Below are 15364 nucleotides of genomic sequence, written 5' to 3'. Positions count from 1 at the left end.
GCATCGCTGCGGCGGTCATTTTTGCGCTGCTCGGCTTTTTTACAAAAGCCGCGTTACATGACGAGCTCAGATCGTCATCAGCACACGCCCCCCGTGGCTGATGACGAGCTGAGCTCGTCATCAGCATCGAAGGGGTTATTATACACGTTGAAAACAACAACTGATTATCTTTTATATTCAAATGCATATTTTATAAATAAATTCATAAAGCACGAAAAACATAGTGTGAACACTACATCAATTCAATGAACAACGCGATACATCTGGTTCTAACAGAGAGACCTGCCGAGTTCCTATAGTTAACATTTAAATCGCGCGAAGCGAGTGCCATCTGCACCGGCTGACTGCTGCGAGTGGAACAGTTGGTTTGCCGTAGGAAGCCCCTTAACAGAACTCAATGAGGTTTCTAGTCATCAAATGGAAGAAACGTCCTCTAACAATGTTCACATTACGTCCGTCACAAGAGGACATTTTTGCCAGCTTGCCCCTATATCCCAAGTTTTGATGGCGCCATTCTTTGTGCCATAGTGTCACATATACAAGTCCAAAGGGCTTTCAAGCAGCCACAACTGCACTCCTGCATCAAATGGAGATAGTGCTCCAAAAGAAGCGCTTGGGCTATTAAAAAAAAGCTCACTAATATTATACAAATTTACTTGAGTCTTGAACAAGCTCTTGGTGTCTAAGAGGGTGTCTGGAACCATCCATGCTGCCATGCGGTCTAGACTTGCCCCTTCAGATGTCAAGGGTCATCATACCACAGCAGACCTCCTAGCTCCACCCTTATGAGACTTCCTTGATGCATAGCTGACTCCAGCACCCAGTCCGGATTAGGACTAGGGCAGCAAGTTGCTGAGCAGAGTATACAGTGTGGTCAGAGGGACCAGAAGAAATCACAAAAATCCCTTGCCAGGCCTTGAGGCTCTTTTAGTTACGACTTTCATGTGGCAGCACTATCTAAAGCAACCATTCCAAACTACCCTCTCCACTGCACATGTTAAACCAGCCTAAGAAAAAAGAGAAACACTAGCAAACTTATAGACACTGGAACATCTCTAGATCCAGGATCACCTAAAAACGAGGATTGCTAGGTACCAGAACTTTTCAATGCTTATTATAAGGCTACAAAATGTTTATATTATTTCTCGGGATAAGCTTGGATCTGTTGTGCTACAAATGTACAGTTTTGGTAGGACAGTGTGTTTCATGTTGTTCTGTTATTGTGTACTGCTACTTACACATGCTCCTCCCTTCCCTCCAGACCGGTGTGGTTCCTCTACAACACAGCTTTCCAAACTTTTCAAGTTGGGGACACACCTTTCAGACAATCTTCATTTTGCGACACAGTAATGCAAGCGAGCATAGCCAGCGAGCCCGAACCCCCTAAGGGGGGCACGGGGGCTGGGAGAGGGCATCGCCACGAGAAAATTCTGAAAAAATAGTGGGCAAATGGTGCATTTTCAAGGAAATGTGGGAAAGCTGGAAGGTTAATAAAGCAATTGTGAATCTGTTCTAACAAAGACAGTGACTGGCAAAACTAGGTGTAAGCAAGGTTAGGTTTATGCCTGAAACAAGAATATAATCATGCACACATTGACACATTCCCCAGTGATTTACAGCACAAAAAGGGCGGGTGCACGCACTGCCAAACCTTTCGACCATGCACAAAGTCCACCTGCTGCCTTGCTGAAAACGAGTTCTACAAAAATGTGTTCAGGCATGGGGAATTGTGAGTGGTAAAACAATCATGCAACTTATCAGCCAGTCTCTGCGCATTGAATTCCGGTGGGTCCGCTTTCCTCAGCGCATTACCATCACTTCCTATCTCCCTACATTGCTACACTACCACCCTCGGTGCCACTCTACCTCTCTAGATAGCATAGCAGGCACCCTAATATGCTTCATTAGCATCGCATACCACTACCAGACAGCGCTGTACTTTCACCACAGTGCTGCACTTACACTGTCTTCACAATTATTTTTATGGGTGGTTTAAAGCGTGGCATGTATTCTGAGGGTTTTGTTAGCTTTCTAGAAAGGTCCTGGTTATTTTTTTTTTTAAAGAAAGGTGGTGGTGTTAGGTTTTTTCATGCAAGCAGCAAAAGATTTATTTGATGAGTTGTGTATTCAATTTCTTTCTGTTTAGCGGACAGATTAATTGAGATCTCAAAGTCAGGTACAAGTTGATACGCATGGCGACCTTCCTTCGTGCCTCTTTCTTTTGAACCTAAGATCGGGTGAAGCTTTGCTGGTTCTCACTTACTACCCATTTCCTATACAAGGACTTGTGTGGCGGGAGGCACAGCCCAGTGCTGTGAAATAAAAAGAAGGCTATCCAGACGTCAATTTTTACAGCAAACGCAAAACCGACTAAATACCATTCTCAGTGTTTGTATTCTTCTATACCGCCCCGCTAAACTGAGTTCAAGATCGAACATCAAAATGTTTCCAGTATTCTATAATTGATTTCTGCACCCCCAGGTTTCCTTCAGTACAGCAAAGAAGGAAGCTTCCGGCAGTCCTTGCATGAGCGAGCATAAGTTTGCTCAACAGACGACTCATTAATCTTTTCTACAACTATTCACAAGGACCAATGTACCTCGCAGGATCTGTTTACCATTCAGTAGTTAAAAGCAACAAGTGCTAATTCAAAACTGTTCTTCAATAACAACATTGTAATTTGCAGAAATGCAGGTACATAAACATGAACACCGCCTGTGTTCCGGAACCAACAAAGTTAGAAAAGGGTATTTATAGGTTCAAGTTTGTATGTGATTTTTACAGGGTTTTTATAGATGATTTTTATAGTCTGTGAAATGGCGTAAGTCGTGAGGTGCTTGACTGAACGATGCACAAAACAAGAAGATAATGGAGTGACCTGCTCCCTAAGATTCCAGTTGTGGCTCTGTACTTCCCTTCTATGTGATGTTAGTAAGTTTTTTTTCCTCAAGGTGCTTCAGTTAGAAGCACTGTAAATTGCGTGTGCAGTTGACTTGTCACTGCTTCTTTGCTTAAGTGGTTACCGTTCCTGTTGCCGAGATCTGTATATAACCTACGAGGGGGCCAGATAAAATTGGGGGCGCAAAGGAGAGAAAAGGGAAAGCGATAGAAAAGGATTGGAAGTCTAAAGGAAATAAGGAGAGCGAGAAAATAAACACTGCAGTGCTATAGAGATGTGCAAACCTTTACACAGAAAGAATAAATTTACTTTTACAGATTTAATAACCACCTACACGGCTCCTAATGAATTGATACGGAGTCTGTCTTTGCAGAATTCAAATCCGTGATTCTGCAGCCGGCATGCAAACCATTGCGCACTCTTGGACAGGATGCTGACAAATGCTCCGTCTCTCACAATGTTAACACAAGAGCTTTGTTCCTCAAACCCCAGGGCAGAAAACAACAAACTGTTATGAGCGCACAACAGAAAACGAAGTTACAGGCCGACAAACTTACCGAGCATCTGGGATGGAGAGCGGAGGTGGTCACTGCGTCGCAAAAGGGAACAAGACCGCACGCTCAGCTCGCGCTCGCCTAACGCTTCTCCTTCATTGGCTTACTGCATCACTGAATGCAAACATCCAAGAGAGCAAGTGCCCTGATCTAGCCAGGGCCGGTCCTAGGCCTTCTGATGCCCCGGGCGAAAGGGAAGATGCGAGGCCCCCCTAATTGCATATTGCGTCACAAGAAGTGACATCACAGAAAGCGACATCGCAGTACTATTGATCTTATTTGGCATCACGGAAGCTAACTAATGTGGATATCAGTAACATTGACAAAAAGTAGAGGGGGTTGAAAACAGGTGAGCAAATATCAATTTATTATAAAAAGTAGATAAAATGAAATATTGCAATCAAACAACGTTGAGAGAATGAACACATAAAAACACAATTCCAGTGAAACATAAATAGAGTAACTCCAACTTTTTAGATTATTCCTGTTGAGTGGCTCCCTGTTATTGATTCATTCAGGAAAGGTCATGTATCTGTGTATCATGCATAACGCAAACATGCATGCCCAGTTAAAGCTTAGGAGTTGATATACGGCTCGCAGAGGTGTGCTCTGATAGCCAGAAACCGGTCCTAGGATGCTTGATTCCGGTCCAGAGAAGACATGGCTTGGTAGTTCGGGCTGGACTGTTCTCATGAGGCACAGGGTCAAGACTGATTTGCATATGGCCATGTTTGAACTGGGGTGGCTTGGTGAGCAAAATAACGATGGACTAAACCCAGATCTGTGACTGGGGGTGAATGTTTTGCCATGGTGCATCATTCCGTCCATCATCTTGTGTGTTTTGCTCTACCACACATAATACAGGTTACAGGTACAACCCCTGTAGGGTAACTAGCCTGGTTCGTGTACCTGCTGCAGAGATCTGTGTGTAAACTTTCGGTCACAAGTTCCGATACAAGTTAGAAAGCCCACCGCCATAAAACACTTGTTACAGTGATCTGTTTGTAACTACACACTACTCATCTGAATGCCAGCAGGACCACATCAGCCATTTTAACCTCTGAAAATAAACAAGAATAGTCCATTTGGACTGAGTAACAGCATTAGCTGATATAAATTGCTTGGTTGAGCTTTTATTATCTTATAAACAAAAGCAAATTTGTAACACCATTTCGTACCCAAAATTGCCTATTTTTTTTTTTTGAATTGGGATGTAACATACCAAGCATATTTAACCTATTCCCCATTCCGTCTCTACGTGCCCTCCAAACTCAAAGTCTCAAATACGTCTTTAAGCGTTAAATATAAACAAGCATTTACAATGCAATGGTGGGAGCCCTATATAAGACCTCACAAAAAAAAAAAAAGTTAGAGCTATTGGCATTGTAAATGACAAAATTTGTATTTATGTGTTGGTTTTGAAAACAGATAAATAAATGGCATTGTCATTTACATTGCCATTAGCTTAATATCTGCAGTCACTCTGCAGTCCCTAGCACTCCATAGCACTCCCTAGTCACTCTGCACTCCCTAGTCACTCTGCACTCCCTAGCCCTCCCTTGCACTATGCACTCCCTTGCACTCTGCACTCCCTAGCACTCCCTAGTCCCTCTGCACTCCCTAGCACTCCCTAGCCACTCTGCACTCCCTAGTCACTCTGCAGTCACTCTGCCCTCCCTAGCACTCCCTAGTCACTCTGCACTCCCTAGCACTCCCTAGTCACTCTGCACTCCCTAGTACTCCCTAGTCACTCTGCACTCCCTAGTACTCCCTAGTCACTCTGCACTCCCTAGTACTCCCTAGTCACTCTGCACTGCCTAGCACTCCCTAGCTCCCCCTAGCACTCTGCAGTCACTCTGCACTCCCTAGCACTCCCTAGTCACTCTGTACTCCCTAGCACTCCGTAGTTATCCTGTGAGTTTTAGCCCTTCCAATGAACAATGGACCAGGAAAGGCAGGGTGAGGGTTAAAAAAAACAGAGCTTGCTATGACAAACACTTGGCAGAGGTGAATGTGTTCCAGAGGCATGCTTGGTACCTTTCTCCAATCTACACAAAGTATCTTACGGTCTCCTACTTCCACAAAACCAGTCCTTACCACTCCTTGTTTTAGTTATATAGCATAGCCATGCTAGCTTTACGTTTAAGAGGTCAACATCAATAGTTATGGCACTTGTCACTGTTGGGGCTTTTTTTTGCTCAATCTTGTGATGTATTGTAAGAACTGCCTGATTTGCAATAAGCAGCTATTCCTGATCCACATTTTAGGGCGATTCCTCTCTGGTTGTGAAAGACTTATTGTGAGATTACAAGGAGCATAGAAGGACTTGCAGCCCACCCATTAATTTCCATTGGCCAGCTTTACTGTCACTCTTGTTTACCTGCTTCCGTTTGAATGGCTTGCCTTGCCCATCTTATGTCTATCACTCCCCTGGAACATATGCAATTTACTTTTACCCTTCCACTTCTACTTTTAGGGAATTTCTTTCTTCTTTTTTCTCAAGCCCACCAAAAGAATGCATGTGTTTTCAAGCGGTCTCCCTAGTGTGCTTCTCTTCCCCTGTCATGCTCGATGTTGCTCTTTCAATCCCAATTGCTTCTCTCCCTCATCCTTTTGTGATGCACTCACAATTGTGCTCTTCTCCTCCCTTGTTGCTTTTCAGCCGTGTGCTTCTCTCCCCCTCTCGCTGTTCCTCTCTCTCTCTCTCGCATGTTTGCTTTCCTCCTTCCATTACCCATGCCCTCCCTGTTCCAACTCGGATTGCAAAATAAAAGTATTAAAAAAATGTTCTTGAGTCATTTTGTAGGTGTGCAAATGCATGGTGCACCTACATTCAAAATGACGGAGCCGTCATAGGAATTTTCTTATTAATATTCTTTAGCTATGCTGCACAGCAACCTGGATGCTGTAGAGCCGAGCTAAAAGCCATTGGCAATAACAAATAAGTCACAAAATGCAAGACCTGTTGGCTTTGCCATTAAATCGGTAATACCGAGCACAAATCTGGAGTGGATGGGATACTTAACGCATGGACTAGGGAAACTTGAGGGCTTTGCGGAAAACCGTGGGACAGCGAGCAGATGCGAGCAGTAAAGTGTGTATGAACTTTGGGAGGGGGGAGTGGCAACTATTCAGAGACCATCTCCACATTCTGAAGTGAAGCCCTCACAAATAAAGTAACATTTTTTTCAAATTCATGGGGTAGAAAGAGGTTTAAGTCTCGCCCTATGAAACGTAAGCGCTTTGCCCGACCCGTATGGACTCCTTAAACCAGACATTTCTCTATAAATTAAAGCTTTTTGCTTGCCAGAATTTGTTGGCACACATACAAAAACAAAACACACGTTTCAGAATGCAAACGTTGATATCTACAACATAAACGTTTTTATGGTGGGGCTACTGGGTAAACAGGGTGCCACCTTCTTGACTTGTTAAATATGTCAGGCATTTATTCCACATGCGCGGAAACAAACTGCAAGATGAGACCTTTCTTCCTTTTGTACAAAAGGAAATTACAGCCATGCCTGCTGTCAAGGATAACAAATGACTTAACGCCAGTTGATCTGGCTGCTCCCTCCTCCCTTCACCCACCTCCTCTTACCTGTGTCCGGCTGGTGCTCACAAGAAACAAAGGGGCCTCCGTTGCCTGGAAACAAAATGCAGAAACAGAGCCTAGAATGGCCGGTACTTATCCGAGGCGCTGCCCCGCCCCTGACATTGTGAGCCAACATAATTGCTGGCCCAGCTGTTATGCCGACCCCAATCCGTTTGCACCTTCCCCCACCTGCAATGTGATCAGGTGAGGCAGGGGGCCCTGTAGTGAGCTGTGAATGTGTGCCTTTCACGGGGGCGTGATCAGGCGAGGCAGGGGGCCCTGTAGTGAGCTGTGAATGTGTGCCTTTCACGGGGGCGCGATCAGGCGAGGCAGGGGGCCCTGTAGTGAGCTGTGAATGTGTGCCTTTCACGGGGGCGCGATCAGGTGAGGCAGGGGGCCCTGTAGTGAGCTGTGAACGTGTGACCTTTCACGGGGGCGCGAGGCCCCCTGAGCGCGAGGCCCTGGGCGGCTGCCCACACTGCCCATGCCTAGCGCCGGCCCTGGATCTAGCCACAGACGTCATCGTGCAACACACCCACACTGTGTCGCGACACAGTTTAGTAAGCTCTGTTGTACAACATACATACAGTGGTGGCTGCCAGCAGGGACAAGTGGTGATGCGGAACTATAAAACAAATTGAAAAGAAAACTTACCAGCTGCCTCGCCGTTTCGGTGCTCTTCTGCTCCTGATCACAGGTTCCCAGACTCTTCTGGGCCAATCCAGACAATGCTCTCATGCTGGTAATACTAATACCGCGATACAAAAGGGGATCATGGACGGAGCGTTTGAGCAAATCAAACACTCACCCCCAGTCAACTGATCTGGGTTTAATCCATCACCATTCTTTAGCCCACTCTGCCACCCCAGTTCAGACATGGCCATATGCAAATCAGTTTGACCCTGTGCCTCATGGGAACAGTCCAGCCCGAACTGCCAAGCCAGGTCTTCCCTGGACCGGAAACAAGCATCCTTGGACCGGTTTCAAATTCATAATCCTCATCAGCCAGGCTATCTTGAATCCAGTGGCCAAGTGAGCAAGGTACTCACGTCTGAGCATACCCCGCCAACTTAGGGCGAACAAAGCAATACTAATACCAGCATGAAAGCAGCGCTGGGATTGAACGGAGAGGGCTGGTTTTACACTCCCAGAGGTACTGGGAGCCTGTGTCTTGAGCACAGAGCCTGTGCCTGATGTATCTCTATCCAACAGCTTGGAGATATCTAAGTCCACATGAGGGTTTGGCTGTGATAAGACAGCTGGCCAAACCATCATGCGCACTTGCAGTACCCTGTGCCCACTACACTTCCTGCTGCTGCTGTCAGAGGATGGCCTCGCCTTCAAGACTGGGCTGCGGCTCCGCCACATAAAAGGAAATGATAATAAAACTGCTTTATTACCATTTTATTTTACATGCTATTATCTGCTGGATGAGGCAGTGGGGTGACGCTCCTCCACCATAACAGAGGAGCCACAGCTGCCTACATAGTAAAGTGTTACAGTCGTGTCTATTAGGAGCCTACATATCATAGAACAATGCCTCACCTGACCCTAAGCGAGGCGATGACACAAAGAATACAAGTTAGTTTTGCTGCCTTCTTTGCAAGAAAGATGCAGTGAGAATTTCACAGTGAAGAAAGACTCTTTTTTGTATAGGTACTGACCATTATGCCTTAACAAACCAATGGTCAAAGGAAAGAAACAGTAAACATTTCCCCAAAATATCTGATAAACCTTGGCAATGTTTTCACATTTCTGTACAATCTATAGGAACGTTGAGGAAATCTCAGGATACCCCAGAGAAGATGCTGATCAAATTCAATCAAAATAGATTATTTCGGTCAATGACTAACAAAAACTGAGGAACAAGGTCTCAACATAAAAGTTAACACAATATTGCGAATGCAATTTACAAAATGTGCCAACATTAATTTTACACAATGAAACAAGAAATAAAGGATTAAGATATGCCGCGTCCTAGATAGCCTTGCACTATATACCCATCTGAAAATAAAATGATATTGCCTTGAGTTTTTAAAACTGGCAGCTAAATCTATTCTTCAAGGGCAACTATTACTAAGAGATGCTCTAATAAATCCAGATAACCCAGAAACTAATTTAAAAAAAAAAAGTATTATTAAAAGATTTCGAAAAGCAGGTTTTCAGTTTCGGTGATGATGTAGAAGATTCATATTTTTCGATTCAGTGCAAGCAAGAATTACATTATCAACACATGGCATGCACTGTATTCATTATTGGCTACACGGAGAATCTGGTTTACAGAAATATATAAGGAGTCAACCATGCGCCGCCCTCTGCAGAAAGGCCCTTAGTGGGTGCAAATATCAAGGTCTCTGCTCACAAACGCTTCTCACTGGCTGCCTGTGGTCTGATGGGCTGGTCTGTGCCCCCCTTGTCATCCTAGCACACACATGTTCTCCACATTCATTCATAGGTACAAAAAGAGAGCCTTTAGAGGGTTAGTATGCTGGGATAAGCAAACAGGTCTCACCGCTTGGCTGCAGTGATTTAGGCCCTCGGTAAGTGCAAACACCGCTGCTAGGCCGAGGTGGCATCTGCTGCTATGTGCCCTTGGCCACAGACTTCTTCCTCTATCTCTCTGATGCTTCTGCATGCTTTCACTATAGAAAACATATGTGTAATTGCCAATATTTCCAAAATCTGGGTATTAGAAATTTTAAAATGATGAAGTAAGTCTCTGCGTCAACATACTGAAGGTCTGTCCAACTCAAAAGTAGGAGTGTGGACCTTCAATTTGGCAGAGAGGGTTCTTAGTTGCCGTAACGATGGAGTACCCACTCTGTCAATCTATAAATCAGGCCTTATGTTTTCAAGAGCTATTGTTGCAGAATCTCATCTTTTTTGACAGCGAGGGGATAGATTATACCAAGCAAATTTGTTTATCAGAAATTAAGTGTATTCTGCAGTTATTCTACAGATGAGGCTGCAACAAATCTGTTCCTATTATACTAAATACATCTGTGAAGTCCTGCTAAGGAGTTGATATGCCGCTTTAGTCTCCCAGAGATTTTTCTATGGGTGTAAGAATATTCTTCACTACAAAACAGAATAAGGATTGTGAGTTGCTGGAGGCAATGGGCCAGATTCACAAACTACACTTTGTAGTACATTTTGGGGCCGATTCCGATTCGGGAGAAAATACCGTCGTACGACTCGTATTCGTAGCGGTCTCCGTACGAATGGTAAAAGACCATCCGAACTGCGTAGTACGATCCGTATCCCGAAAATACGTCCGAATATCAGCGAACCGTACGAACCATAATGGAAGACCCGTACAAAATCATAACCCAAACCGTACGATTTGTAAACATGCCGTACAAACTAACAAGTACGATCCAGACCGGGACCAAGTACGCGATTTGTACGGGCAAACGTAGTCGCGCATGAATCATGATTCGTACGGAAAACATCGCGTATAAACGAGCGGTACCAACATATACGACCCGCACACCCTTCAATCAAGCGTACACAAACCCCCCCCGAAAACAGACCGTAACAGCCAGCCGCATGAGCAAATACAACCCGCACACTTCTCAATCAAGCGTACACGAACCCTCACCCGGAAAACGGACCGTAAGAGCCAGCCGCACCAGTAAATATGACCCGCACACCCCTCAATGAAGCGTACACGAACCCTCACCCGGAAAACGGACCGCAACAGCCAGCCGCACCAACAAATATGACACGCACACCTCTCAATCAAGCGTACACGAACCCCCACCCGGAAAACAGACCGTAACAGCCAGCCGCACCAGTAAGTATGACCTGCACACCCCTCCATGATGCGTACACAAACCCCCACCCGGAAAACGGACCGTAACAGCCAGCCGCACCATCAAATACGACCCGCACACCCCTCAATGAAGCGTACACGGACCCCCTCCCCCCAAAACGGACCATAACAGCCAGCCTCACCAGTAAATACGACCCGCACACCCCTCAATGAAGCGTACACAAACCTCCACCTGGAAAACGGACCGTAACAGCTAGCTACACCATCAAATACGACCCGCACACCCCTCAATGAAGCATACGCGAACACCCCAAAAACGTCCCTTATGAGCCAGCAACAACAACAAAAACGAACTGCACACCTCCCACTAATAAAGCGCACACAAACCCCGAACCCAGCACAAGGAGGGTGCAAAGGAGTCGCACAACCCCACAAAACATGTCTCCTGTGCACACACCATAGGAAAACAATGTCCTGGCAACATGCAAATAGAGGGCCCAAGTCACACCCACCCCTTATAACACACCCACTAAACTTTCTAAAAAAGCCATACCCACAAATGGACCAATAAAAGGGCCCACACATACAACCCATCATCCTTTGCAACACACCTATTTGCGCAAAGACACTGATAGCACACCAACAACTGCAGCCATACACCTTCACACATACACCCTATTTCATTCACACACACACCACCCCCTTCACAATCAGACCCACACACCCTCATCTATACACACCATCACCCCCCCCAATCACACATACCCCACACCATGACCACACCAAAGAATCCAAAGTTAACTAACCCAGAGATGGAGATTCTTACAGATGAAATCATCAGAGTTGAGCCACAGCTGTTTGGCGCATTGGTCAGACAGACCAGCATAGCGGACAAAACACGCCTGTGGGTGAGGATAGTTGATAAGGTCAATGCTGTTGCACCCATCAAGTGCAACAGGCAGGAATGCCAGGTCAGGTGGGACGATCTGCGGAGGATGGTCAAGAAGAAGATGGACCAAGACTACGCCAATGCACACCACACTGGAGGTGGTGTTCCCCGCAGACCTCCACAATACCATCCTTGGGAGGAGAAAGTCATGGCCCTGCTACCAACGGTGGGAGTTCACGGAATCGAAGGAGCCGTGGAGCCTGGTGAGTATTCAAACAACTCATGTAACATGTGGGGACTCCCAGCAGTGCCTAACAGTATGGGGGGTGTGACCATGACTCCCAGCAGTGCCTAACAGTATGGGGGTGGTGTGGGGGTGTGTGGCCATGACTCCCAGCAATGCCTAACAGTATGGGGGTGGTATGGCCATGACTCCCAGCAGTGCCTAACAGTATGGGGTGGTGTCTGGGTGTGTGGCCATGACTCCCAGCAGTGCCTAACAGGATGTGGGTGGTGTGGCCATGACTCCCAGCAGTGCCTAACAGTATGGGGGTGGTGTGGGGGTGTGTGGCCATGACTCCCAGCAGTGCCTAACAGTATGGGGTGGTGTGGGGGGGTGGCAATGACTTCCAGCAGTGCCTAACAGTACGTGGGTGGTGTGGGGGGGTAGCCATGACTCCCAGCAGTGCCTAACAGTATGGGGGTGTATGGCCATGACTCCCAGCAGTGCCTAACAGTATGGGGGTGGTGTGGGGGGGTGTGGCAATGACTCCAGCAGTGCCTAACAGTATGGGTGTGGTGTGGCCATGACTCCCAGCAGTGCCTAACAGTATGGGGGTGGTATGGGGGGTGTGGCCATGACTCCCAGCAGTGCCTAGCAGTATGGGGGTGGTGTGGGGGTATGTGGCCATGACTCCCAGCAGTGCCTAACAGTATGGGGGTGGTGTGGGGGGGTGGCAATGACTCCCAGCAGTGCCTAACAGTATGGGGGTGGTGTTGGGGTGTGGGGGTGTGTGGCCATGACTCCCGGCAGTGCCTAACAGTATGTGGGTGGTGTGGGGGGGTAGCCATGACTCCCAGCAGTGCCTAACAGTATGGGGGTGGTGTGGTGGTGTGTGGCCATGACTCCAGCAGTGCCGAACAGTATGGGTGTGGTGTGGCCATGACTCCCAGCAGTGCCTAACAGTATGGGGGTGGTATGGGGGTGTGGCCATGACTCCCAGCAGTGCCTAACAGTATGGGGGTGGTGTGGGGGTGTGTGGCCATGACTCCCAGCAGTGCCTAACAGTATGGGGGTGGTGTGGCCATGACTCCCAGCAGTGCCTAACAGTATGGGGTGGTGTAGGGGTGTGTGGCCATGACTCCCAGCAGTGCCTAACAGTCTGTGGGGTGTGGCCATGACTCCCAGCAGTGCCTAACAGTATGGGGGTGGTGTGGGGGGTGTGGCCATGACTCCCAGCAGTGCCTAACAGTATGGGGGTGGTGTGGGGGGTGTGGCCATGACTCCCAGCAGTGCCTAACAGTATAGGGTGGTGTGAAGGTGTGTGGCCTTGACTCCCAGCAGTGCCTAACAGTATGGGGTGGGTGCAAGGGGAGTGCCAGAAGCCTGCAAGGGGGAGGGTGAGAGGGTGCAAGGTGTAGGGTAGGAGTCTGCACTCAACCCATATGGCCCAAGTACACACCCATGCACCATGCTCAATGCACATGGAGTGTGAAAGTACTGACAAGATATCGGACACTGGGCCCTGGTGTAGGCAGCACAAGGGCCTCCTGTGACCAGTGCAAACACTAACACCAGGACAAGGTCAGGTATCCTGCACAGGAACTCACAACCATTATCATGGCAGCATGCTTCATGGGGGACAGACACATCACGAGGGACGCCCACTTGCAGATCACACTCAAACTACTAGCATGGGGTGTGACACACACCCCTTACAGGAACTGATCCCCTGGGGACAGGCAATGGAGTGCACCACTGTCACAATCGTCATGTAATACAACATAAAAAATACTGATCTGATGACACATCCAAGCAAAAAAGCACAGTGCTGAATCACAAGTCCATTGTGCCACACACAATGCTGTTGCCACAGTTTTGTGACGCTGTGGATGCACTCAAGTAGCACCATGTACCTTGGTATTGACATGGTAATGCATCTTGGAGAAGTGCCACATTCTAAAGCCCTCTGCCAGAAGTAGGTGTACTGGTCCTGGGGGGTTGGCAGTGGGTGGCAGTCACGGCACAGCTACACCTCTCAAAAGTTGCTGAATGAAATCAGCAAAATTCCACTCAGTCTACATCATAAACATGCTGCATTACAACCCTGTGCATGCTTGAACCAGGCATTAGGATTGACGCTGCATTGTGCAGATTGGCCAACACAGAGCACAGCTGGATCTGTGTGGTGGTTGTGACACAAGCCACAGCAATGGCTCTGCCAGTCACCGTAAACAGTACCCAACATGTCAAGCACCCCTGAGCTCATGTCAATCTCATCCCACAACATACCCAAACACAAGTGAACAATTACAACAATCCAAAGCAGGTGGAACAGTGCTAACGGCAATGGATTTTAAAATTGGATGTTGCAGGATAGTGCATTAACAGTGTTTGTCTCTCACACCCACAGGTGAATGTGTGGAAACTACCCCCAATCAGGGGGGAGATGGATCCCAGTCCCAGGCTCAGCAGGACCCTGACCCCACCGACAGCGATGCCTCTCAACACACCGTGGTTGACCCCAACCAACACGGCCCCTCTGGATCCCAAACCCATGCAGCAGCTGGATCAGATAGATCTGTGCCAACCACCACACCCATTCCCGCCACATCCCAGCAGACATCTGGGAGCCCTGACCATAATCCACAACAGAGCCAGTCTGACAATGAGGGACAAGGTTCGCCGGGCACCCACGAGGTGGCAGATGACACCAACACTGCCAGCACTCATGGGTCCCGTCGACCTGATGTGCCCACAAATGCAGGCCGTGCTCGTGTGGCCAGGGGTGGTGGGAGTGGCGTAAGGTGGAGGCGAGAACCTGACCAGCCAGCTGCAGGGCCCGGTATGTCAGAACTCAGAGACATCATAGATGTATACCGGCGGGACACCAGGGAGTTCAGCCTGGTAGTGGAGGCCCTCAACAAAATGACAGATCAGCAGGCCCAGCTACATGCCAGTCAAGAACAACACCAGGGACGGATGGAGGCAAGACTGGATGAGCTCATGACGGTGCATAGGGAAATTAACCAATCACTCCATCTGATCGCTGCCAACATGCAGCACCCTCCCTGTGTCACAAGGACAGAAACATCTAGGCAAAGACCAACAACAGGCACAGGGAGGGAGGAGGAGGAGGAGGATTTGTCAGACGGAGCATCCCACGCATCGTCAAGGCCTGCACATGAGGGTCCCCGAAGGAAGGTGGGTCGACCACGGACAAGACGTTGAGATGCATAGGGCCATGCACAACTCCCAGATCACCTGGTCTGGCATCTTGCCTTTGTGTGCAACAGCATCACCTTATTGACTTTCTGGCTTGCGCACATGGACTTGCTGGTTGCATTGTGCCCAGTGATGCCAAGCACTGTGGCCTGGACTCTGTTGACTCAACCTGTAAGGCATCAAATCTCCAGCTGTGAACTTTGGATT

At 47.8% G+C, this 15364-nt stretch overlaps 1 protein-coding gene across 1 annotated transcript in view; it reads left to right on the top strand.

Moving 5' to 3' along the window:
• LOC147747813 (uncharacterized) overlaps nt 1–15163 on the top strand; it is a 67535-nt gene extending 52372 nt beyond the window's left edge. The window contains exon 2 of the mRNA XM_086926240.1: nt 14346–15163. Coding sequence (XP_086782366.1) covers nt 14346–15163 — 818 coding nt within the window. The remainder of the gene's footprint in view (nt 1–14345) is intronic.
• The last annotated feature ends 201 nt before the right edge of the window (nt 15164–15364 follow it).

The sequence above is a fragment of the Lissotriton vulgaris genome, chromosome 1_1, assembly GCF_964263255.1.
Source record: "Lissotriton vulgaris chromosome 1_1, aLisVul1.2, whole genome shotgun sequence".
Classification (NCBI taxonomy): Eukaryota; Metazoa; Chordata; class Amphibia; order Caudata; family Salamandridae; genus Lissotriton; species Lissotriton vulgaris.
This window is presented reverse-complemented; position numbering and strand designations above follow the sequence as displayed.